Genomic DNA, 24,962 nt, shown 5'->3' with positions numbered 1-24,962 from the left:
AACACATTACTGAACTCTTGTTATCGTTTATCGATGAAATTTATATTGCGCAATAATTATAGTTATTGATTTATCACCCACCCCTAGGGGGCAGTACGATTTCTTTTTTCTTTATTTAGCAGGGATGCTAACTGAATAAGAACTTTTTTTCTCGGTTTCGTGATATAAACTCACCACTCTGAGAAAAGTCAAAAAAGTTTGTATCTCGCAATTCTGACTTTATAACACACATTTGCGAGTTATTAAGTCAGAATTGTTAGATATAAGCTTGCAATTTTAAGAATATATTAGTCTTTTTTCCCCCTCAAAACTGGAATTGGAGTTTAGATCTCACAATATTCAATATTGTGCGATTTACATCATGCAATTTTAAGAAAAAAAAGTCAGAATTTTGAGAGGAAAAAGTTACAATAACTTTTTTTTTTTAATTCAGTTGAGGAAAAGGGCTTCCATATTATATTGATCAAAAGTGACAGTAAATATATTTGTTGTTATAAAAAATTCTGTTTGAAAACTGTCTATTCATCAAAGAATTCTGAAAAAATGTCACAAAAATATTTGTGGAACAACTGTTTTCAACATTGAGTATTATAAGAAATGTTTCTTAAGCACCCAAATTAGCATATCAGAAAGATTTCTGAAGAATCATGTGATACTGAAGACTGGAGTAATGGCTGGTAAAAATTCAACTTTGCCATCACTTTAAATTAAAATAGAAAACAGTAATTTTAAAAACTAATAAGATATTTTACTATTAATAATATATTTATTGTAAAAATATGTATAATATTGCTGTTTTTACTGTAATTCATTTTTTTTTTTTTTTTTTAAATAAATGTTGACTTGGCGAGCATAGGAGACTTCTTTCAAAAATCTTAACAAAAAAAAGAAAAAGAAAAAAAAAAAACTCAGACTTTTGAATGGTAATTGTGGTTCAAACAAAATATTTCACAAAACTTTTGTTAGATTTAAAAATTATGAAACAGTAGATATATTTACTGATATAATAGATAGGCATGCAAAAATAATAGATATATTTTCGCACAATGTTTTGGGCACATTTTGGATGTCAGCTATTAGTGGATAATGTTCCTTTTTAATATGATGAACTGAGGTTACTCTGCAAGGACACTAATATAAACTAACTTCATAACTTTTTACTAGTAAATCACTTTGATTAGTTAAAAGTTTTGCAAAAATGGCCTTTAAAAGTTAGTTCTGAAAAAAGGTCTACAATTTGTGTGTGTGTGTGTGCAGATTCTACTTTGTTTGATTATTTTGTTTTCTAATGCAGTGGCATATATTCAGTTTTTTCTATACTGTTGATTTCTGACACTCTTGTAACTTTCTTACACTGGTGTTGTCTTTAAGCTGTTTAGGACCCTCAACCATCTGTTGTGTACTTGTTGAGGTTGCCATAGCAACAACTTCCTGTAGGAAAGTCTGAACTGTTAAAGATGATTTTGAGTAACTTCTGCACTTTCTGCGCTAATGGTTGTGTCTGAGTATTTGATTGCTGCTTGATTTACCCATTTGCCCCATTACACTCAAAAAAAGGTCCCTCCATGGCTTTGCTGCAGAAACTGAATTTTTGTACCTTTCTTTAAGAGTGTAGCGGTTTAAAGACTGTTTTACGGTCTTAAAGTTCAGCATGATGATGGGGATTCATATAAGAATATTATCTGTGAACTTTCTCTCTCTTCCATCTTTAGTCATCGCTTGCTGTGACACTTTTCATCCACTCACTTATTTTCCCCATCCCTCATTACTTCCTGCCCTTTTTTATCTATACTTGTCACTTCCTGCCTTGGCAGCTATTTTTTCTGCCCTTCCTTAAGTGCTTAATCAAGCGAGTTAGTCTCTTTGCAGCGTTGAGCATTGTACCAAATCACAGGCATGTTTGTTGAATGCATGAATGCGATGGCCAATTCAGAAACCGCTCAATACGTTAGAGTTAGTAAGTCTCTCTCTCTCTCTCTCTCTCTGTGTGTGTGTGTGTGCTACTGCTCCTAAAATGCTTTGAAAATGACAAATGCGGATTAATTGTGGATTTTATTTAAGCTTTGCCAAAAATACTTTGCTAGATCATACAGCCACCAAAAGCTCTCAGATCAAAACATTCATGACGTGCTGATCATCTAGAAGCTTTTATTCCATCTCCTCTCCCTTCATCCCTTTTTATGCATAAAGACAAGGCTTGTTTCAGATGTAAGACTTGTTGTGTGATGTTTTGCATAATTTCTGCATATCATAATGACTAAATGTAGAAAGCTGGTAAGATTGAACAAAATAGCTTGTCAGTCATAGATTAAAGAGCAGAAGAAAAAACATAGAATACTTAAAGCTCCTTCTTTTTTTTTTTTTTTAGTGTAAAATAAAATGAATTTCTTCCAAAACAGTGTGGAGGTTTTCAAGAAAAACTTTATTAATGTAAGACCTTGTTTACAAAATTCTTTACAAAAGATGTGCATGTAGTGTTATGGAAAGAGAGACCATTCTCTGACAAGAAAAAACAGCAAGTGTGTATTAATATTTCACAATATTACGGTTTTACTGCCTTGGTGAGCATAAGAGACTTTGTGTGTAAATATAAGTGATTATGATAGCATAAATGACCAATATAGACCCTTTCTTAACATTACATTCATTTTTATTCTTAGATCTTCATGTTGAATGTAAAAGGTCATGCCCATGTTGTTTGTGAAAAACCCATTTACTATTGGCATGGATAAATGCTGACTACTTATTGTGATACCCAGCTTCAGTAAAAATGTTGCCCTTGTTTCTATTCGGCCTCTTGTTCTCACTGAGAGCAGCATGTTCTTTGAAATGTTCTCTGCTTGAGCCCACACAGTTATTGAAACTCACAGTTTGAGTGTGTAGCACAGATCTGTTCACAGTGGCCAGTGTGATTTGTGATTTAACATTTAAAAGCATTTTCATGGCAATTACCTCTGCTGTGCTATTAATATTTCTGTTTTTCAGTCAAGAAAGCCCTGCTCTTTTTCCTGGAAAATATGTTTTTAGAATAGTATAATAATAATGTATTTGAATCTATATACTTTTATGCAACTATTGCAGAAAGTTCAAATGCTCACTGATGCTTCAGAAGGAAACATGATGCATTAAGAGATGGGAAAGATCAGGGTAAATTTAACTTATTTTGTCTTCTGGGAAACATGTAAGTATCTTCTATAGCTTCTGAAGGCCAGTACTAAATGGAAAAAAATATGATATTTAGCCAAAAGAAAAAAAAAAATGTCACATCCTCATTCCGTTCAAAAATTTACATCCCTTAATGCAGAGGTTTGAACCTTCTGTAATAGTTGCATGTGAGTCCCTCAGTTGTCCTCAGTGTGAAAAGATGGATCTTAAAATCATACAGTCATTGTTGGAAAGGGTTCAAATCAAGTGTGCTGCAAAAGGCTTAAAAAATGAAGCCAAAACGTTTTGATCGCCCCCAGCTGGCTAGTCCCAGTATAGGTCATAAACCCCGCCCTCTCCACATAATCTAATGGAACATGAGGCGAACTAAAGAAATAAATTTGTCTTCAAATAATTGTTTTCCAAAGATGTTTTTTGTCATTTAATGTAGTTTGTATCACGCTGATGTAAGTTCAAGTGTTTGCTTTTTAAACAAGTTTGGTTTTAGTTATGTGATGCTGTAAAAACGGGAGTGTGACATAAAGCTTAGATTGACAGATTCTCTGTGTGAACTGAGGTGCCAACGGACTTTTTCAGGATCTTCAGGAGGAGATTGGGATTTTATTTACCTTATTTTAACACAATCCTTTAGTACGGCAATAAGCAGACAACATTTGGAGCAGTCAGGCTAATTAGGGGGCGTGTGCTTGTGTGGGCGGGACGCGACGCCACTTCGCCCACTACTGTGCACGCTACTGCGCAGGCTTGGGTACCGACTCTGGTCCCAAACAGCACAATATGTCCGTGTCCTATTGGGGCGCTGGCGGCTTCACTTTTCTTTAGTGGAAGAGAGTGAAGGTGCGTCGTCCATCTTTTTTTTACAGTCTATGGTTCAAATACACAAAAATGCTGAAAAACCAAAGAATTTGTGGGACCTGAAAGATTTTTTTGTTCAGTTTAACAGCAGAACAAACAAGGGACTTATAAAAAACTATCACGCAACACCTTGCATTCCTGAGTGTATGTAAACTTTTGAACAGGTCATTTTTTTTTTATAAATTTAACTATTATTTTCTCTTGTGGACTATATGTAATCTTACTGAGATCAGTACTAAATAAAAAAAAATAATAATAATAACATGCATTTTGTATGATCTCTCTTATTTTGGTCAAATAATTAACATTTTGCAGATTCTGCAAGGTGTTATGTAAACTTTTTTTACTTCAACTGTATATACATACATTTAAAAATGAATGTGTGAATGGTGTGCTATTCATAGATTTATTGTGTGTATGTAAGAACACATGCAGCCTTTTTCAGAGATCGTGAACTGATTCTGAGAAAGTAGAGCAAAGGATGCTTTCACTTTCCCAGCTCAAGTCGATTGGTATGAATTGTTTGAATTATTCATCTTTATTTCCGAGTTTGTGTGACATTACACAGCTGCTTGCCACGCATGACGTATTGACCGAGGTGCTGGCTGGAATCATTGTAATGTTTGGCTTCAGGCTGTGCAGGTGAGCTGTGAGAGCTGCGGAACAGGAACTGCTTTAGACCACAGTGAGGGTGTGCTGCAATACTGCCACGTTTGCCACTCTACAATGCAGTCATTTGAGCATAGGAACGACATGACGGCAGAGACAGCGAGGTTTATAATAGCATCGCTCTCTGTCTCTCTTAAATACACACACCCCTCTGTCCTCACCCACTTAATTAAGTGCTAAATGCGTGGTGAGGGTGAGCCGTGGCTATTCATAGAAATGTATTAATAGAGTGATTAAGGGGTAAGGAGGGCAGTGAGAGTGTAGGATGTAATAGGATGAAGAACATTTGCTCTTTCACGTGAGAAAATGATGAGTGAAGCACAAGGAAAAGCAGAAACGAAGGTAGTGTGAGGTGTGCGACTGTAACAGTGTGTCATACCTGATTGTTCAGGTCATCGAGCACCATCTGTGCCCAGTAAAGGTTATTACTGGTGTGTGTGTGTGTGTGTGTGTGTGTGTGTTCAGTACTCTGTGAATCTCTCAGTGCTTTCCTGTAACTTCACATCTGTTTCACACACTCATACACATGGCTGCTCCTTTATTTTGCTGTTAAAGGAGAAGTCCACTTCCAAAACAAAGATTCACATATAATGTACTCACCCCCTTGTCATCCAAGATTTTCATGTCTTTCTTTCTTTAGTCATAAAGAATATTTTTTTTTTTTTTTGAGGAGAACGTTTCTGCATTTTTCTCCATATAATGGACTGGTGCCTGATTTTGAACTTTCAAAATGCAGTTTAAATGCGGCTTCAAACGATCCCAAATGTGGTTGTAAATGATCCCAGCCGAGAAAGAAAGGTCTTATCTAGTGTAACGATCGGTTATTTTAATAAAAGTAATACAATTTATATACTTTTTAATATCAAATGCTCGTCTTGCCCTTCTCTCCCTGAACTCTGTGTATTCTGACTCAAGACAGTTAGGGTATGTCGAAAAACTCCAATCATATTTTCTCCCTCAACTTCAAAAATAATTTCAAAATCATTTTTTCACCTACATCGCTGCAGAAGTACAGACCCAGTCTTTGCAAAGTGAACATACAAAGAAGATCAAACACCCTTAACAAAAAAAGACTGCGTTGAGGGAGAACATGAGATGGGAGTTTTTCAACATACCCTAACTGTCATGAACTGGGGAAAAAAAAAACAGTTCAGGCAGAGTAAGACAAGATGAGCGTTTGGCATTAAAAAGTACATAAATTGTATTATTTTTATGAAAATAACCAATTGTTACGCTAGATAAGACCCTTCTTTCTCAGCTGGGATCGTTTACAACCACATTTGGGATTGTTTGAAGCTGCATTTAAACTGCATTTTGGAAGTTCAAAATTGGGGCACCATATCAGTCCATTATATGGAGAAAAATGCTGAAATTTTATTTACGACTGAAGAAAGAAAGACATGAACATCTTGGATGACAAGGGGGTGAGTACATCATCTGTGAGTCTTTGTTTTGGAAGTGGACTTCTCCTTTGCACATCTAAGATGTAGGGAACTTTTTTTAATTTAGTAAAACGGTAGAAGATTTTTAGCGAAATATCCACGAAAGAACCTGTTTATGGTACAAAGTCATATTTCTGATTCTTGGAATGCTATGGATTACAGGTAATAGTGTAAATAATGCACTCTTTCTTGCAAAGGCCGATCATTTCGCTTTATAAAACCTCTATATCATAATAAGGAATTTATTTTGTGTTGCCTGTATATGCTTATTTGACTGACTTTCATTTTTCTTAATCACCAATGACCACAGTTTCAGATAAAAATACTGTTCTTCTTAGATGGCCTGAGGGTAAGTAATTTAACAGCGAATTTGATTTTTGGGTGAACTATCACTTTAAGCACACACAAATAGGCCTGCAGTACAGCATGCTTTACTGCTGAAGTGCTATAAAGTCACATACTTGTCTTGCTTGTTGCTTACTGTAGGTTGTGTTATAGGATGATATTTGGTTTACTAATGGAATTAGCTGGGATTTATTCCCGTAATGGACTTTGCATTTCTTTGCCAGCCAAGTACCTTTGTGTTTGCGTGTAAAAGAGAGTAAAAAAAAAGTGAGCTTGTATGTCTGCTGTAAGCACTGTATTGTGTTTGAAAGTTTTTGAAGCCACTGTCATGGATTTTAATATGCATATGTGTTTTAATAAATGAAAATATAACACCATAAAGGAACAATTCACCCTTATTTTGTCCCAGTACCAAAATTTCAGTAGTCAATACGAACACCGGTAAAATTTCATGGTTCTCAGGTCTATTCCACTTTGCAAGACGTAATACACAGATCTATTTTGACACAACAGATTTTTTTGGTCCCATCCCTTGTTATGGTTATTACCAGTGGCGGACTGGGGCTAAAAAATGGCCCTGGACTTTGTGGCACAGAGCGGCCAACCACACCCGGCCCGCAATGCACCACACCATAAACTCACCAGCTCATTATGCACAGAGACATTTTTAACACCACTTACTAACAGAGAAATATAACACAATACAGAACTAAAATGCTATCATTAACATTATACTTCTTTAGAATTTGTCTTTCCTGGTGTATATGACAAATATAAGTAAATAATTTTGAAGATTTTTTTACACATCTCTTTTAGAGGGACATCAGTAAATATCACTAAAGTTAAATACCTACCATAATATCAGTCCATATGACACAATGCTCTGCTCTAGAACACTTGGAATGTAGTGCAGAATGTGGACTGTTTTTATGGTGCTTTTCTATTGGTCCTTCAGAAATCATTCTGATTTGCTGCTCAAGAAACATTTCTGATTATTATCAGTGTTGAAAGCAGTTGTGCTGTTTCATATTTTTATGCCAAATGTGATACATTACCATTCAGTCTAGGGGAATATTAAAAATATATATTAATTAATACTTCACTTTCATGTTCAACACTACACACAACAGTGTAAATCGCAATGGGCTTGTTAAGTGGTGACGTAATGCATCCAGTGAGGGCACAAATGCTTTCGGGTCCAAACCCCAATTAATTTCACTTGAGAATACTATTTTAGCAGCCTTTATGAGCACTGTTTATTCATATTAAACATTTAAGCCAAACGTTTTCAAATTTATGGTGTACACTACAGTCTCCATGCGGGTAGGGTAGGGGTAGGAATATAATTTTTTGGTAGTATTATATCACATTGTTAGTGTATAATTAGTACCATTTGTTGTTTTCTTGTGTCATATGAGTCTTGTGAGTGTTTGGACCCAGAAGTCACCACGTACTTTTGACAATACTAGTTCACCTAAAGAAATTACCAGTCTTTTTCTCACTCGAAGCTATTATAACACTCGCAAAGACTTCTGACATTCATTATAATAGTATGGAAAAGAGGTATGAACTTGTGCTCCTTCAAGGACCATCATCTTGTTTCAGGCCGTTTTACTAAAGATGTTCACTGAATTTGTCTGTCTGTGCGTCTTTGTCTTCTTGGATGTACCTGAGCTTCGTGCTTGACTATAATTAAATTTGACAATGGCTTGGTTTACGTGTTTTTCTCTAAGCTCATGAGAACCTCCGTTTGAAGTGGCCACTGCCAGACACTTGCACTCTCATCTATAATGCACATTCAGTCCGTGGGTTCAGCAAAGCCCTCTCTGCCCAGTCCCACCTGTCTACTCCAAACACTCATCTCAACAAGATTAGAAAACATGGAAAATTGCAGTGTCATGTCTTGAAATGCAAATCAAGTTTCTTTCATGTCAGCTTCATCCGGATGCGAGGGGCTTTTGAGAAGGTCACAACCCGGATTTTAGATTTTCTAGAAAAGCAGAAAAGCAGAAAGACGCACAATGACATCATGCTAAGCTTCTCTGTGCCATTTAGCTTACCCTCCTTGCAGCCGCTAATCGGTCACCATTATCTGTAATACCTTAATGGAGAATCCATAGTAGCTGGAGAGGGGGGGGTGAGTCAGAAGTAAGCTAAAGAAAAACATTGATTTTTATTTTAGTGAGTGGTTAATTTGCTGTTGTGTCCGTTAGTGTTCCTTCACTGATTAACTCCTAATGAAGGCTTCTGTTAACAGATTCACTGTCCAGTTTATCACTTCAGACAGTGACGCATCTCTTCTGAGCTGCGGGCTTACAGCTAGAGGCGCTGTGTCCTTTTTTTTTTAAAATGCGGTTTATATCTCTTGCTGTTTGATCATTGTGGTGTGATTACTTTGGTTGATCGCTTCTCACCTGCTGTCTGGTTATATACACGTGTGAACAAAAGATTGCTTTAGTTTTGTTGCCTGACTTGTGTTAGTGAGACATTAGTTGAATTAACTCACAGATGGTCTCTGATCTCTCTATTTCTAAGCCAAGCTTATGACAAAATCCATAGCAGGCCTTGTGTGAACTTTTAAACTGTTTGTTGTGTATGTTTGTTACTTCTCACCGTCTTCCCATATACATAATTCAGTTTGCATTGCAGTGTGAGTATAAATAAGTGCCAGACTCATTCTCTAACAGATCAGAATATGGTCACAGATGTTTTGAGCAGATAGATATTTACAGAGGCTGCCAACAATGACTACCATCCTTTTGGGTGAGCAAGGGGCATCTGTCTGTCTTCAGTTACATAAGCTAGATGATATTACTTATTGCACATGTTAACTGCCTGTCAAATCTTTAATTTTCTTGTTGAAATAACATTTCAATTGTACATGGTGCAACTAAATTGATTTGCATCAGAAAATCATTCATCATCATTATTATTATTATTATTAGGAGTTTTTAAACACTGTTTTCTAAAAATAGAATTTATTACTGTGGTGGCAAAGCCATTTTTAGCAGTCATTTCTCTAGTCTTTAGTGTCACATGATCCTTCAGAAATCGTTTTAATGCTGATTTGTTGCTCAAGAAACTTTTCTGATCATTAACATTATAATGTTGAAAACTGATGTGCTGCCTAATATTTCTGTAAAAATTGATACTTTTTATAGGATTTGATGTATGAAAAGTTCAGAATGAACAGCATTTATTCAGTAATCTTTTGCAACAATTTACTGTCACTTTTGATTAATTTCATTAGTTTAATTAGTTTCCTTGCTGAAATAAAGTAAGTTTAAAAAAAAACAAAAAAAAAAACTGAGCACAATTTTTTGAACCATAGTTTAAACTATTATAATACTAAATTGAAAATGAATTTACATTGGATCCAAAAGAAAACCAAAACACAGAGGGGCACTCACAGACGGAGAGAAAGAGAGGTAAGGAAAGATACACCTTGGATGGTGTGAAAAAACTAAGTGAGGTCACGTTTTTAAACATTGTGGCACATCCAGAAAGCGACTGAATAAGTTAAAGGACATCTACTTTGACTTTTTGTCAGCAGTTTAAATGAAGACGGACATAATCGCAGAAACGAATGTGGAAGCTCTTTCTTTTCCTCTCTGTCTCCTCTTTGACATGTGCTGTCACGGCAGTGGGTGAAGAGCCCCGCGGTGGAGTTTGTGCCCTGCTTGCGCCGCCTAGCTAGAGATGTTTTGAAAAGACCTGTCTCTCATAATGGACATCAGAGAGGAATTCTTCACCATTATACAACACTGAGGAACAGAAGTGATGTTCTTTAATGTTCAAGAGAATCATACTCGGATTATATATTTCTTGTGCCTGTAGTCGTGTGTTGTATTTTATACCGGGTCATTAAACTCCTATTTGAGTGCTGAGCCTCTCTTTCACATACTAGCTCTCTGCAGTCAGCTATGGCAAGCCAGTTTAACATTTATTTTTGTACTTAAAACTAACTAGCGAATCTTTTTGTTAGTTTTACTTAATTTAGTATTCATTTTAAAAGGTTATTTTTAATTTTCGCTAGGTACTGTGCATTCGATAATAGTACTTATTCTAATGGTGACTATAAATTAGTCGTTATTAAATAGTAATTACATAGTAGATCTTAATAGCGTGTTTGCCACTCACTGTTGTAATAGTAACTGTAAAATAATAGTGATCTGTGGTTCACATATTAGCTTACTTCTGACTAGCTAAACTAACTATAGTCCATTTGATATTGGGGCTTAGTTACTAGTAACTTTTCCAGTAATTTTTATAGACACTGGTGCCTGTAGATGAGAGACGTATGTATGTTTTTTTAGTAATATATATATGTATATATTATAATTGTTTTTTAAATGATCGTATCTAATGTCTGGTCAAAATGGGTACTTCACAGTTTCCTACTAGTATAATTTGAAATGTTTAAGAGAAATTTGTATAAAACTACTGTTGCTACTAAGAACAGCATAACAGTGAATGATTGAATGCTACTAGTAAATTTAAAGTAGCAACCAGTGAAATACAAACTAATTATACGTAGTTGATATGTGAAGCACAGATCCCTATCCACCTTATTTTTCCCGCAAGAGTGTGCGTGGCCATTTGTAAATTTTATGGGTCTGGCTTCCGGTCTCATCCATGTTCAGCTATTTTTAGCTGTATAAAACAGCTTGTTTTGCTGCTTGACATTGCGAATTGGTGTGCCTTACACTAAGACACACCAATGGTTTGTAGTGCAAACAGTTTTTATCTATTTAGTGCATGTTGTTATTCTTCTCATTATTCCCCTACGGCTAATGAACCAGAAGTCTCAACCATAAGCTTACTTGTGGGCCTAAGCTTACTTACAGGAATATTAGACTGCTGTCACTTTAAGAGCTGCCTGGATCCAATATATTGATACATGTTTTCTTTCTCAGCTGTTTAGACCTAAATTATGGTGTTTATGAGGATACTTGCAAAAACAGGTATTTTGACACATGCAAGTGTGCATATATAACCATTCAAAGGCCTATAAATCTGCAAAAATAACTCAAAGTTAAATACTCCTGCGCTCTATGAGCACCGTCTTCATGTGTGCACATCTCTCTGACAGCGTGTGCATTTATCATAATGAGTTCTCTTTCACTGCTGATTGCATTTCAACGGCTTAAAATCACTAGTTTTTAAACGGCAATGTGCAAAAATACGTACAAATGATATTTCCTCATTATTTCCCTATAGCACCTAAAGAACTGGAATTGTCGCCCATAAGCTTCTGCATTGAAGAATAATGTGGATAAAATTCACTGGCAAACATTAATAGTATGTAATGAATAATTTAAAGAAATAGATATTCAATGGCTTATTGGTTTTCTGTAGTTATTAAACAAATAAGTTCTATTAACCTACAATCGGTAGTAGTTAAGTGAATGAACGTTAACGCGGCTTGCCATACTCAGCCTGCATTCAAACAAGGTGGCACTATAGCTGAACATCCAGTGCACCGACCGCGCATGCCTCTTCCTTGCGCTGACCGGACGCGACGGTGCCTATTTTTTCCTCCCCTCCATCATCATCATCATCCCTCTCTCTTTCTCAGGAGATGATGCTCGGCTCAGGCACACCTGCTTTTCACCTCTCGGCTCAGGCTTAAGTGTCATTCCTCCCGGTTTCCGCCAACCTTCGCTGCGGTATTCAGACAGAGCTGCCTCAATCAGAGAAGCACTGCCTCAAACAGAAGCTGCCTGTATCGGCGGCTGATCCTCCTCTTTATTTTCCTCTTCCTCCTCCCTGCTCTCGGTGAGGGCTGCCGGGGATGGAAGCCCGCGCTGGTCGCCTCTTCATGGACTCGCTCTTGACGGCTATTCTGATTCGCGCTGTATCTCAGAGGTGCTGACTGGAAAAACATGCCGTTGAAATGGAAAAGCGGTTCGCCCGTCAGCTGGAAATTTCCCGTGCCCGTCCTTAAAACGTCCAGGTCCTCCCCACTCTCGCCAGCATACATGTAAGTAGCTGTAATATTAACGCGTCGAAGTGCGTGCAAGCGTCCGTCCGTGTGTGTGTTTTAAAATGTGACCGTCAGTAACCGAGGGCGCATGAGTGTGTTTATATTCCGTCTTTAGTCGTTCGTTAAGGATGCTGATGCTGTGCTTGTTTCGGGGTCGGTGTCGCCTCCCTTCGTTTCTCTGTAACCTAATTGTGAACGTTTAGAGAGGTCTTGAGACCCGTTTTATAACGTTTAGCGTGCTTCTGCGCGCCGCCTAGTTTTCTGAATCAACGCACGGATTTTCATGTGCTTTCTCTACTCTCTCTGAATGCTTCTCACGGCTCTGTTTATGAGTTTAGGTAAGCACCGGGCCAAGATAACAGCCAGCGAAGCAGTCTTTTGTCCTGGCGTGTCGTGCGCCCTGGATTCGAGCGCTAGTGTTGTGTGATGGTGGGTGGGGGCCCGGTGGGCTGCTGGAGGATGCAGCACTGATGCTGGATGATACACGGAACATGACCGCTAGCGCTTTCGCTCGGCACGGTTAATACACCAATGCACGACTAACTTCAAATGTGTACTAGAAAAGCAGCAGCGTGTCTTTTAACGTGATCTTATGTGGTTCAGTGCGCACTAGAGTGCTATGTGTCAATGCCCAGTTGAAACAAACCCATTAAGAAAACATTTTATTATTGCAACAATAATTAACAAAGCCCTTTTAATGTATTCCTAACTGCATTTTTTGCAAGCGCCTTTCAACCAGTGAAGCCACTAAATTTAATGAGATTTTAATATGCCATGAGTTTTTAACCTTTTTGTCAACAGTCATGTAAATAATGGCATTTTAATGGAGTAAATGTTTTTGTAAATCACATTCAGGATCCTCATGTGTGACCCTGGACCACAAAACCAGTCATAAGGGTGAATTTTTCTGAAATTGAGGTTAATACATCATCTAAATAAGCTTTCCATTGATATATGATTTGTTAGGATATGACAAATACTTAGCTGAGATACAACAATTTGAAAATCTAGAATCTGAGGGTGCAAAAAAATCAAAATATTGTGAAAATCGCCTTTAAAGTTGTACAAATACAGTTCTTAGCAATGCATATTACTAATCAAAAAATTAAGTTTTGATTATATTTATGGTAGAAAATGTACAAAATATCTTCATGGAACATGATCTTCACATTAATGATTTTTCGCATAAAAATCGATCATTTTGACCAATACAATGTATTTTTGACTATTGCTACAAATATACCTGTGCTACTTAAGACTGGTTTTGTGGTCCAGGGTCACATATAATCTGTCATAAATTAATTTAACAATGTAGTATCATTCAGCTAAATTCACGTTTATATATAAAGTCCTTTTCACATTGGATATTGTTTTAAAGCTGCTACAGAAAATACGTGTTTCAAAGTTTTACAATCTAAAAGCCAGATGTGACTGATTCAAGGGATGAAAATTAGTATTAATGAAGTGGAGCCCATCCTGTGGCAACAAAGTGATGTTCATAGGGTGATAATATACAGTTATATAGTTAGATATGGTCATCTATTCAGTTAAACAGACAAAATGATGCTGTCCTACTACAAGGCAATGATTACAGCTTGTGATTGCAAGGATTACAATATAAGGTTAATATATGGCAGTTTTGAGTCTATCCGATCCTAATACTATGACCTATACATTTATTCGGACTATTACACCATTATTTGATAAGACCGTACTGCTATTTATCTCCTTTTATTCATTTTAGATCTTCATTTGCCTCAGGCGCGGAGTTGAAACCGTGAGCAGCTGTTTGCGTGAGCGATTTGAGAGTTAACTGTGAAGCGAGAGTTTAAAATGCTGGTCTGTCTTGCTAATCATAGGCTATATCTGTCTTCGTTTGAAAGTGGTTTTGCTAGTTCAATTCAATTCGAGTTAAAGGCTGCATCTGAGAAAATGCCTTGGTTGTCTCTTTTGTTTTGCTAATAGTTTCTCTCTCCTCTCTGTCTGTGTTTCTGTCTTTCTTAGTCTCTCTAGCCATAACTCTGTTGTGCATATACAGCCCTCATAAATTTCCCCTTAAGGAATCAATAAACTATGTTTATGTATATGTGTCTGTATCTTCTCAGATTTAAAGTTTTGGGGTTGTGGATTACAGTGTTGAGTTCCTGACCCTACTGTCGCCCCTCCCAGTCGAACCTTGCCCAGTAAAAACAAAGTCTATTTTTACTGCTTTGGCTGTGTGTTGTGTGTGATTACAGGGTGAGCTGTGGTCTCTGTATTTTTTAATGGGAGGAGAGATGCCTCTTGGACACATGAATCATTCTCTTTGTGTGCGTGTGTGTGTGTTGAGACAAAAAATATTGAACAACAGGATGTTTTTGCCAGCTGCTAAAAAAACTAGAACTTGTGAGAGTTTGCACATTCATCCCATGGATGGACTAGGAAGTTTCAATAATCGTTTAATTCAATGAGAACAGAGAAGTTCACACCACAGAGGAACAATATAATGGCAGTCTCTTTCAGAATTATTTTTTCCAGCTGATGAACAATGCTACATTGATATCCAATCAGAACCCAACGTAGTGAGCTTGAGCATTTAAAGCAGCAGACGACATAACTGCAGCACACACTTTTAATACACAGAACATTATTGCGAATTAGAGCTGCACGAACTGAATTTGCAATATGGCTTTGTGCTTTTATCAAATTGCAGTCATCAAATTGAAGTTAAAGTGCATGTGGTGTTCAGAAGGTGAGGATTCATTTCGTTGTGTGTACTCCTGATGTGTTATCTCGCCTCTAAATATACCCGCCGCCTGTAGTGAGGATTTCACGCTCGGTAGGGCAAAGGAGAGGTGTCCGTACTCACTAAAACACTTGCACAGTAAATTGCAAACAATTTTAAGTGCACAGAGTTTGAATGAGAATGCATCACCACAAAACTCAAGCAAACAAGTCCTGAGGACACATTCAAGAATAAAAAAGAACTTTCTTATATTTGTGACTTGGAGGATTCTAGGGCTTCAGCTTAAAAGAGTGATGAGGAGTGACAGCCGGAGAGCTTCTGCCGCAGGGGGGGGAGAGAGTGACGCACACACAAGTGCGTGTTTGTTGACACAGGTGAAGACGGTAGACAGTCTTGACAGATCCAAAGTCCTGCTCATCTGCTGCTAAAAGGACCTTGGCCTTGACCTTGATGCACATTATGATGATAAAAGGTTGACCTAAAATTTTTGGTATCAGGGTCGTCCAGGAAATTCAGGGTGTGTTTGTTTTGCTGCCAGCACTTGTCTAATGTGCTTTAGTCTCTTGTGAAGATGGTGTCAAACCCAAAGAAATGTCGGCAAGAACAGACAGTAGTTCGTCCTTTTCACATTCACCTTTCACGTTGGATTCTGTCTGTGTTTCGACTTTTCTTTCTACCTTGTGATCTCAGATGAAAGGATGGGATGTGTCAGACTTCTTACTGCTGCAGATTGAGAGAAGGCTGCTTTATTAATTTTTATGTTTTTTGATTTTTGTACACTTTCAGTCAAAATTCTGTTTGGAGGAGGCCACCAGCTGGTTTCTCTAGCATGCTTTACATCTGGGTTTAGACTGTCTTTTTTGATCTTTTTACATAAAAGCTATTTCAAGATATAAAAAAAAAAAAAAAAATGACATTAAAGATCCATTTCTTCCACACTGAACTTAAAAGTAAGGCGTCCTGTGGGCTGAGTGCTGTGTATTTAGTGCACATAGCATTGCTGTACAATGCAATAAATTTAATATTTTATATTATTTCAGTTAACAAGATTTTCATAGAATATTGTTTCATATCAAATATTTATTTGTTAAAACGTCTGTCCACACTCTGTTTAAATGTTAAAGGGCATCACAAAGTATCAATATCTTTATTATTTTATTTGTCAATTTCATACTTTGTTTGTCAAGTACATACTAAGCTTTCAAACAATTGGGTGTATTTATTTATTTATTTTTTTTCCAAAATGTGTGCATTTGTTTTACTTCAAAACAAATTTCTTTCACCTATAAGTGAAATATTGTTTTCTGACAGGTGTTGAGGTCTGTTTTGAGTGATAATATAGTGGTACGGGTTACAGTTCTCTAGTTGACTAGCTGTTTTGATCATGTGACCTCACCAGCACTCCATGTAGCACATGGTATGACATGTGAGCAGGATCCAAAATTAACTTTTTGCCACACCTGTCAGCGGTGGTTGAATTGAGAGAACTTACTGGTCACAGATATTTCCACAGGCTCTGAAACTCGATTAGAAGTGACAATAATAAAAGTGGCATTATATATACCTTTGTTCAAAAATTTGAGGTCAGTAGAATTTTAATCAATACTCTTGTTCAACAAGGATGCATTAAATTGATCAAAAACATTTGTTAAGCATATATCGATATGCTGTTTTTTTTATTCATTAATGAATAGAATTTTGTTTATTTTCAGCTATACATTAGCATTCTATTCTGCAAATTTTTCTCCTGGAGAAATGTTTCTTGAACACCAAATCAGCATATTATAATGGTTTCTGAAGGATCACGTGACACTGAAGTCTGGAGGAAATTATGTTGAAAATTCAGCTGCCATCACAGGAATGAATTACAATTTAAAATATTGTCAATAAGAAAACAGATATTATAATAATATTTTTAGGGCTGTCGGTCGATTTAAAAAAAATTAATTAATTAATTACCTGATGTTTCGATTAATCAATCTAATTAATTGCAAAATAAATTTGCCTGAAAATACCCACAAAAGATTATTTAAAGCTATTTTTGTGTTAAATGAGAAAGTATCAAGTAGACATTACAAACTGTAGCTTTAGAAAGAACTATTTTATTGATTCAACATAAAATTTATTACACATAAACATTTAGGCTGCAATGTCCTAACATAAACTATGGGACATAAAAGAAGATAATTTGAGAAACATCTCAGTATTTTTTGTTCATACAGTGAAAGTCATTGGTAACTATTATTGTTCCACAAAAGAAAGGTTTGAAATGACATGAGAGCAGGTAAATGATGACAGAATGTAAATTTTTGGGGTGAAATATCCCTTTAATATATATAATATACATTATAAATGTCTTTATGAGTCATTCATTTGATTGAATTCATTCAAACGACTAATTCATTCAGGAAAGAAGTAAATGGCTCTCTTTATGAATGGGCCTTTGAATCATTGATTCACACAATTCTTTCAAAACGTGGATTCATTCAGAAACTAAACACCGCTGTGTTGCTCAGAGATGCGCAACAATTCTGCTGCAGCTTCAAAGGTGATGTGTTCTCTGCAAAACTGAGGAAAATATTGTGTTTAAAATATAACACAATATCAACTTCTTATTTACTGAACTGTTGTATAAAATCGCATTTAAACTTGTGATAGATCGGGGCAAAATCAGCACTTGTGTCACATTGCTCTTGCTGTTGTGTGATATCGTGTGATATATATAAACATGAGACAACACACATACGGGCATTTTTTGCACCAATATCATTTTAGGGCATAACTGCATTTATGGAGTTGTTACCCTGCATCATATTTGTCAACAGTCAACTATATGAAATATAAGATGACGTACAGGTCTGGTGGTGGTACAGCGGTGTCAGCGTGCTAACTGCGTTTAAAATATTTTAATTGTGTTATTTTACATAACTAATTAATTAAGTTAACACGTTAAACTGACAGCCCTAAATATTTTATAATATTATTGTTTTACTGTATTTTGATTAAATGAAAAGAAACAAACAGTGTAGGTCACTGTGTCATTTATAAGAAATGAGACAGTTACTAGTGAAACTGCACCTGTCACAATGTGCTATTTATCTCACATACAAGGAAAAAAATAATAATGCAATATACTGTTTCATAACTATTAGTTAATCTTTACACAGTTTCCCTGCTATTGGCCGGTGAGTTAAAGTTAATTTTGGGCCCTGCAGTTCTTAATGAAGCTACCAGCCAACTGGTGAGTAACTCCCAATCCCAAAGCCAATTTTTACTTTTATTTGGCACTTGGTAAGTGTTCATTTTGGGTGCTGCATGTGAGCGTGTGATTTGTATTAATGGGATTAAATTGAATAAGTCAGTACTTCAGTAGCATGTTGTTTGGTGTAAGTCACTTGTGCTCTTGCCAGACAAAGTTTCTTACGTTAGTTGTACTCCCACACCTTGACTGCTGCCTCTGAGCGTCATCCAAATAACTGTAACTAATGTGACACGCACAGCATACTTTATAATATCAAAACCATATTCGTCATGTTAAGAGTCCACACTTCCTTTGACATTAGCCTGGCGGAAGAGAGAAGGCAGCAGATTTGTCACACTTTCTCTTTTTGACCTACCATCACTCTTTTTGTGTGTATCCATCTTTATTTACTCACATCTGTTCAGTCATTATGCATCAGAGAGGAAATGCAGGAATCCAATTTTCACCTCAAGATCACCTCAGATAGGGTTGGAGAAGAGGGTTGGAAGAAATGGGATAGAAAAAGGAGATGAGGAGGGGATGAAAGATGAAGAGAATGAGCCCAGAGAAGGAAAGAAATGGGTGTTGTGAAGGTTGAGAGAAGGTTGAAAGAAATGAAATGGAAAAAGAAGAACGCATAGTCTGCTCAATTTAGTTTACCGTGTAATCAACTCAGATTTAGGATCTTTGAAGTTTAATTATTTTTTGAGAAATGTTTTTGAATGTAATATGTATAAATCCATCTATGATGTTTAATCTTGAGTCGCTTCACATAAATTCACAAAAACTGAATAGATGATCATTTCTGATTTTGGTTGTAAATGATGCAGAAGTTCTGCAGCAGATGGCTTGTGTTCATCTCCCTGCATGTGTGATAAAAATAAAGCATATACCTCCTTTGAACTCAGTTTAAGGTCAGAACAATTCATAATTGCAGCAGCTGGACGTCCCTGAGTGGTCACGTGGTAATATATAAAAACAGCACCACATGTGCTCCATTGAGTCGGGCCTCATGTTTACCAAAGCCATGCTGCAAATGTGACTTGTTTTGCAATTAATAAGCATGTTATTTCATTAAAAAATGATTGAAGTGTGAAGACACAGATTTAAGTTTAAATGTGAATCACATTGTTGAAGAATTGGTGAGCAGCCCTTGGTCAAGTACGGAGCAGACTGTAATCAGCATCATATAACTGTGTGTTTGAATCAAAGATTTGCCACCACAGTTGGATAACAGACCTTTTGATTTCATGCTAACTTCAAATAAGAAGCAGAGCGATGGATGCTGCTTGTTTCTTTCAATAACTAATGGAAACAACGCACTATTTGACTACAAAACGGTCTGTACAACATTATGGGATTGGAAACACAGGCACAAACAAACGCATTGGGCACGCTTCAGCACACACTTGTCCGTGAGGGGCCTTTATGCACAATGTAAAATGGCAGATGTGAGACGCTTGTTTATAGTTTGGGGAAATTATGTGAAAAATGTTGAGCCGCGGGGATCTCGTTTTTTCCCGCTTGGATACGTTGTTAGGTTGTTTTTGTTTATTGCGTGACATTTGTGCTGTATGGTACTATTTAGTGACTGTGGCTTCATCTGTGTTTACACTGATCTGAAATCAACCTTACCATCCTGTCATCACAGTCGTTCACCAAATTATCCATAAAAGGTATCAATATCGTGGTCTTGATTTTATTGTGGTCACATGACGATATGAAATGATAGGTCTTCTGGGCAAAAAGGGTAGTTTTTAATAGAGATGCACGATATTGGATTTTTGCCGATATCCGATATGCCGATATTTTTTCATCTCATTTTGGCCGATACCGATACCGATATATATCATTTTATTTGGAAAGTTAGTTTTTAACAATAACTTATTTGTTAGGATTAAATAAATAGTAATGAGTGGTTTACATTCAATCCCTTCTTTTTCATCAGTAGACTAGCATTATTTATGATCTGAATTTTGTAAATTAAGTTCACTTTTGCTATGTTATAAGCCGAACTTCGGATGCTTTCACTTTCGATTTTGCAATCTGAATACAACATTTCAAAACGAAAACAGAAAAGTAGAACTAAACTGGGTGACTGTGAGGGTGCTTTGCGGGACATGAACAGGACATAATTCATTGCTACAATTTCTTAATTCGTTCCTATGATTTATTAATTTATTAATTTGTAAAATGAGGGAACGAATTAATATGTAGTATTAACGAATTGTTAATTTATTCCCACAAAATATTTTATTTCCCACCCGCAATTTATCACAGTAAGAGATACGAAAACATGGATTAAAAGTGAATGACAAGAAAATAAACCTAAGAAATTAAAGGGTGAGACGGTGAGGATTTGGGAAAATAAAAATATTAAGTTATGTCGCAATTCGTGACCAACTGGCAAAACAGTACACCCTTTTTGCACAAGAATACCAACATGTTTACCTTCTCTGGTTTAACAAGCGGTCTTTTACCCTACTCGAAAACCAAATCCTCCGTCCGCAATCTTTCCAGAATAGTCGCGTCCTTTTTGCCGTCACCGCCTGGCTCGTGCTGACACTACAAATACAAACCAGGCTCTACACCCGAAGCGCTCACAACGAAAACTACTCTTCGCGTGATCAGTGAAATCCTGAATATGCCACGGCTTTGTAACTCTGTAACCCGCGCTGTATGGAGCAGTGCGACCATGTCAAATTTTAACTTGCACATTTAAAAAAAAAAAAAAATGTGACAGTTTTGATCAGTCTAGAGCCCTGCAATACAAAGGCATTCAACATGGAAAGAAAGTAATAGAAATGTAGTCACTAAGTCATGTTTAATTATAATTTCTAATTATTTTATATGGTGCACTTCGCTCTGACAGGGCTGCAGGACACGAACATAATTATTTCCTACAACTTGTTAATTCGTTCCTACGTTTTATTAATTTATTAATTTGTAAAATAAGGGAACGAATTAAAAAGTCGTATTAACGAATTCTTAATTTATTGCCACGAAATCTTTTATTTCCCACACGCAGTTTACCCGCATAAATGATCCGACAACATGGATTAAAAGTAAATGACAAGAAAACAAACCTGCGAAATTAAAGGGTGAGACGGTGATGATTTGTGAAAAGAAACTATAAATATTATTAAGTTTGTGGCAATTCGTGACCAACCGGGAAAACAGGACACACAGCCGCTTATGGCTTTAAATGTATTGGCTCGAACGGCATGAATCCAAAAGTATGGTCGCTACTAACATTTGCCTGCTAACCAATTATTTAACTTATAAAGAATGCTTTGTACCTCACTTGTGTCATATTCACGAAAAATGTTTCATATGAGCAACAGTGTGTTTTGCCGTCGCGCCGCCGAAGAAAGAGAATTCACTGACCGCGCGCCGTAATTACTTTTTATTTTAAATGCAGATCATGTCATGTGCAAACACAGCCATTGGGTTTCAAAATACAACAAAGAGCACCATAAAACCATTTAAAATGTGCATTTAGCGATCTAGTGACTGGATATGAAACAGGCAACAGTAAATTATCCCAAATGGAACAACGGCGCGTTTTCTCCTATAGCCGCTGCTGCCACTGCACGTGCTATTGCTATGCATCATTCTGTATGTGTATTCTCAGTTTAAATGCAGCGATCCAAAACAGTGAATCTACTCCTCATTCAGTCAAAACTTTGCTTCAAGAATGAGCCACACTGCTGACATGATCTAATCCCTAGCACACCCTTAGCACATGTGAGTTAACATATTCATCTTATCGGCAAAACATATCGGCATAATGTTTCATATCGGGCCGATGCCGATATTTACATTTGAAGTCATTATCGGCCGATTCCGATATCAGTCCGATAATATCGTGCATCCCTAGTTTTTAATATTGTGTTTTGTGCCATTATGCTTTGGCACAGTATCTGTCAAACGAACTAAAACTAAAAGCACAATATGGCTTTCAGTGAAAGCACAATATGGCTCAGTATGGCTTGTGATTCGTTTTTTTTCCGCATCTCAGAACGACTCAGTTCACAGTGAATGCAGGTTTATCGCATGTAATGTGAGTTTAATGTGCCTGTTAGTGTGCCAGTTATGCTTTATTTTCGCGACAGGTGATTACAGCCATTTCTGTCAAAAACAGACAAACAAAAAAACACTTAAAAGAGCAGTGTGAATTGCTGACAGTTTAAATGGGTAACATTACTGCAGTCCAAATTAAAAATGTCTCTTTCAAGTGTACAAATTAGAAAAGCAGTATTGTAATTTCCCTACTGTAAAGCAAAAATAATATACCTATTAAATATTCATTTTCTTTTATTTTACAGTGCAGTTGATTTACAATATATGGCTATTACTGTCATAGGAATATCAATGTAAAATTATATTATTATTTTTTTCTAATAATATAAAATGTTCTTATGGCAAAAAAGCATCAGTATACTTCAGTTTATTTACATAGATTTCTCAATTCAGATTGAAAAATTATCCATAATATTAAATTGTTGCATATGTTATGATATAATATGCATTGTTAGGCCTGGAATAGAATGTTAGGAAAATGCATCATATATTTGTTAAAAACAATACAAAGGGATTCATTAAATTAAGGAATTTCATTTAAAATCAGTTTTGTATCTATAAAATTAAATTGTGTCATATTTTCATTGGGTTATAATATGTATAATTAGCCCTAGGGCTTTATGATGTAGAATCACAGAAATTAAGAAATGTAATTTACCCGGAGTCCAGAATTTGCCAAATTTTGGATGAATAAATCAAAAGTAGGACAGTACACTTATATCAAAATGTGATATGGACTAATGTCTGTGCATATTAAGCCGCAAAAATACTATTTTCATATCTATACTATCCTGCATGTTCTGCGTGTCTCTGCGTGAATGAATGGCACACAAAAAGCGTGCATGGCGCTCACTGTGTTTTCAGGCTCATTATATGAGTACATGTAAACATAAACAATCTCTAGAACTGCTCTAAGAATCACTTCATTAGCATTTTACTATTCCTTTTAACTTGAAGAAACTGTGACAGAAATATAGTAATAGTAACAATACATTAGTTTTTTAAATGAAATCAGTTATTTAGAGATGCTTTTGATTATTAAAATTTAATGAAACCATTATAATGGAATCCAGAAAATAATGTAAAACAGAGTTTGGTTAAAAAAAAAAAATGAAACTGGAAAACATAAAACCAATTTGAATCTCATTAATTTTGACATTCACCATTTTTGATACTGCTTCCAATGGAAAGCAATTAATGAATTTGACTGCAAAGATAGAACATGGTTATTGGAAATATTTTATGTTTAAAATGCACGTGTTTTGCTGTAGCACCATTCTTTTCATATGCATCATTTGGACTGTATTATTTTTCACCTCCCCAGTTTTGAACAGAAATGTCTGTCTTATAGCACGATGCACTCGTTTGATCTTGTTGTTTCATGCTAATCTGTCAGTATCTGAGCTCTTCATCAGAGTCGGCTGTCTCTGTATCATCACCCTTTCAATCAACACGCCAATCCTCCTCATTATATGGGGGATAAATCTGTTTTTGTCAGCGAGCAAATCTGAGTCGCCATGTGAGTCACGCACACCCTGGCATGAAATCAGGAGGATTTTTCTGGATTTTCAATATGCATTAAAACAAAAAAATGAACCCCACATTTCTTCCTACAAATTACGCACTCCTACATGCACTTTCACACCAGCAGTGTGAAGCCACACACGCTCCTACACTACATGATAAAATAATGAGTGGCACATTAGTCACTTTATTCATTTATCAAATGACGTCTGTAATGTGTAATCAAATGTTCATTCACTTAAAAAAAAAAAAAAAGTAATCCCATCACAAAGGGACAATTCAGCTTTAAATTCAAACTTAAGTAAGGATACATTGATCAAAAGTCACAGTAAATAAATGCTGTTCTATTGAACTCGTTGGCCTCCATTGTAAGCGCATTACTGCATTTCCTGTCCTTATAACATGAGGGGAGAGTTGACATGATATCCTGAGGTAATTGACAACATGACATGGATACAGTCGAAAGAGCTTAAGATGTTCCTGGAAAATTCCTGTAATCCTTTCCTTTAATCGATGAATCGACACCTTGATCTTGCGTTTCGCCAGTCTGAACATCAAAACTCTTGAATCTGCAGTTCCTCTAACAGCAGGTATACGTTTCCTCCCTCAAGCCTTTTGTCCTAGATTTAAAGTCGTCCTTCACTATAATGTCTTTTTAGGAAGAACAGTCTAGAAAGGGCACAACAGAATGCCAGATATATTTAGCTGCGAAAACATTTTATAATATCAAACCCATCTCACTCGCTCTCTTTTCACCCATTTGCTAATGTTTGATGTGTCATTATCAGACAGACCTCAGGTGGGTTTCTAATCCTCATCTCTGAGGAGTGAATGCCCAGGGTGATTGAACTGATTTGCAGCAATATGATCTGAATCAAGAGGAAAAAAGAGAGCAGAAGTGTTTGTGTGTGTGCTCAAATCCTAATT

General features: G+C 36.3%; 1 protein-coding gene across 6 annotated transcripts in view; it reads left to right on the top strand.

The window, feature by feature from the left end:
- klhl13 (kelch-like family member 13) overlaps positions 1-24,962 on the top strand; it is a 63,828-nt gene that overhangs the window by 11,482 nt on the left and 27,384 nt on the right. The window contains exon 1 of one of the 6 annotated variants that reach the window (XM_051109651.1): positions 11,948-12,459. The exons of 4 other annotated variants lie outside the window; for them this stretch is intronic. In XM_051109651.1, the coding sequence (XP_050965608.1) occupies positions 12,362-12,459 (98 nt within the window). In that variant the 5' untranslated portion in view covers positions 11,948-12,361. Of the gene's footprint in view, positions 1-11,947; positions 12,460-24,962 lie in introns of those variants that run through there. One more of the 6 variants, XM_051109654.1, reaches the window with a different exon arrangement.

The sequence above is a fragment of the Labeo rohita genome, chromosome 5 (assembly GCF_022985175.1).
Source record: "Labeo rohita strain BAU-BD-2019 chromosome 5, IGBB_LRoh.1.0, whole genome shotgun sequence".
Lineage (NCBI taxonomy): Eukaryota > Metazoa > Chordata > Actinopteri > Cypriniformes > Cyprinidae > Labeo > Labeo rohita.
Note: the sequence above shows the minus strand (reverse complement) of the source record. Positions and strands in the feature narration are given on the sequence as shown.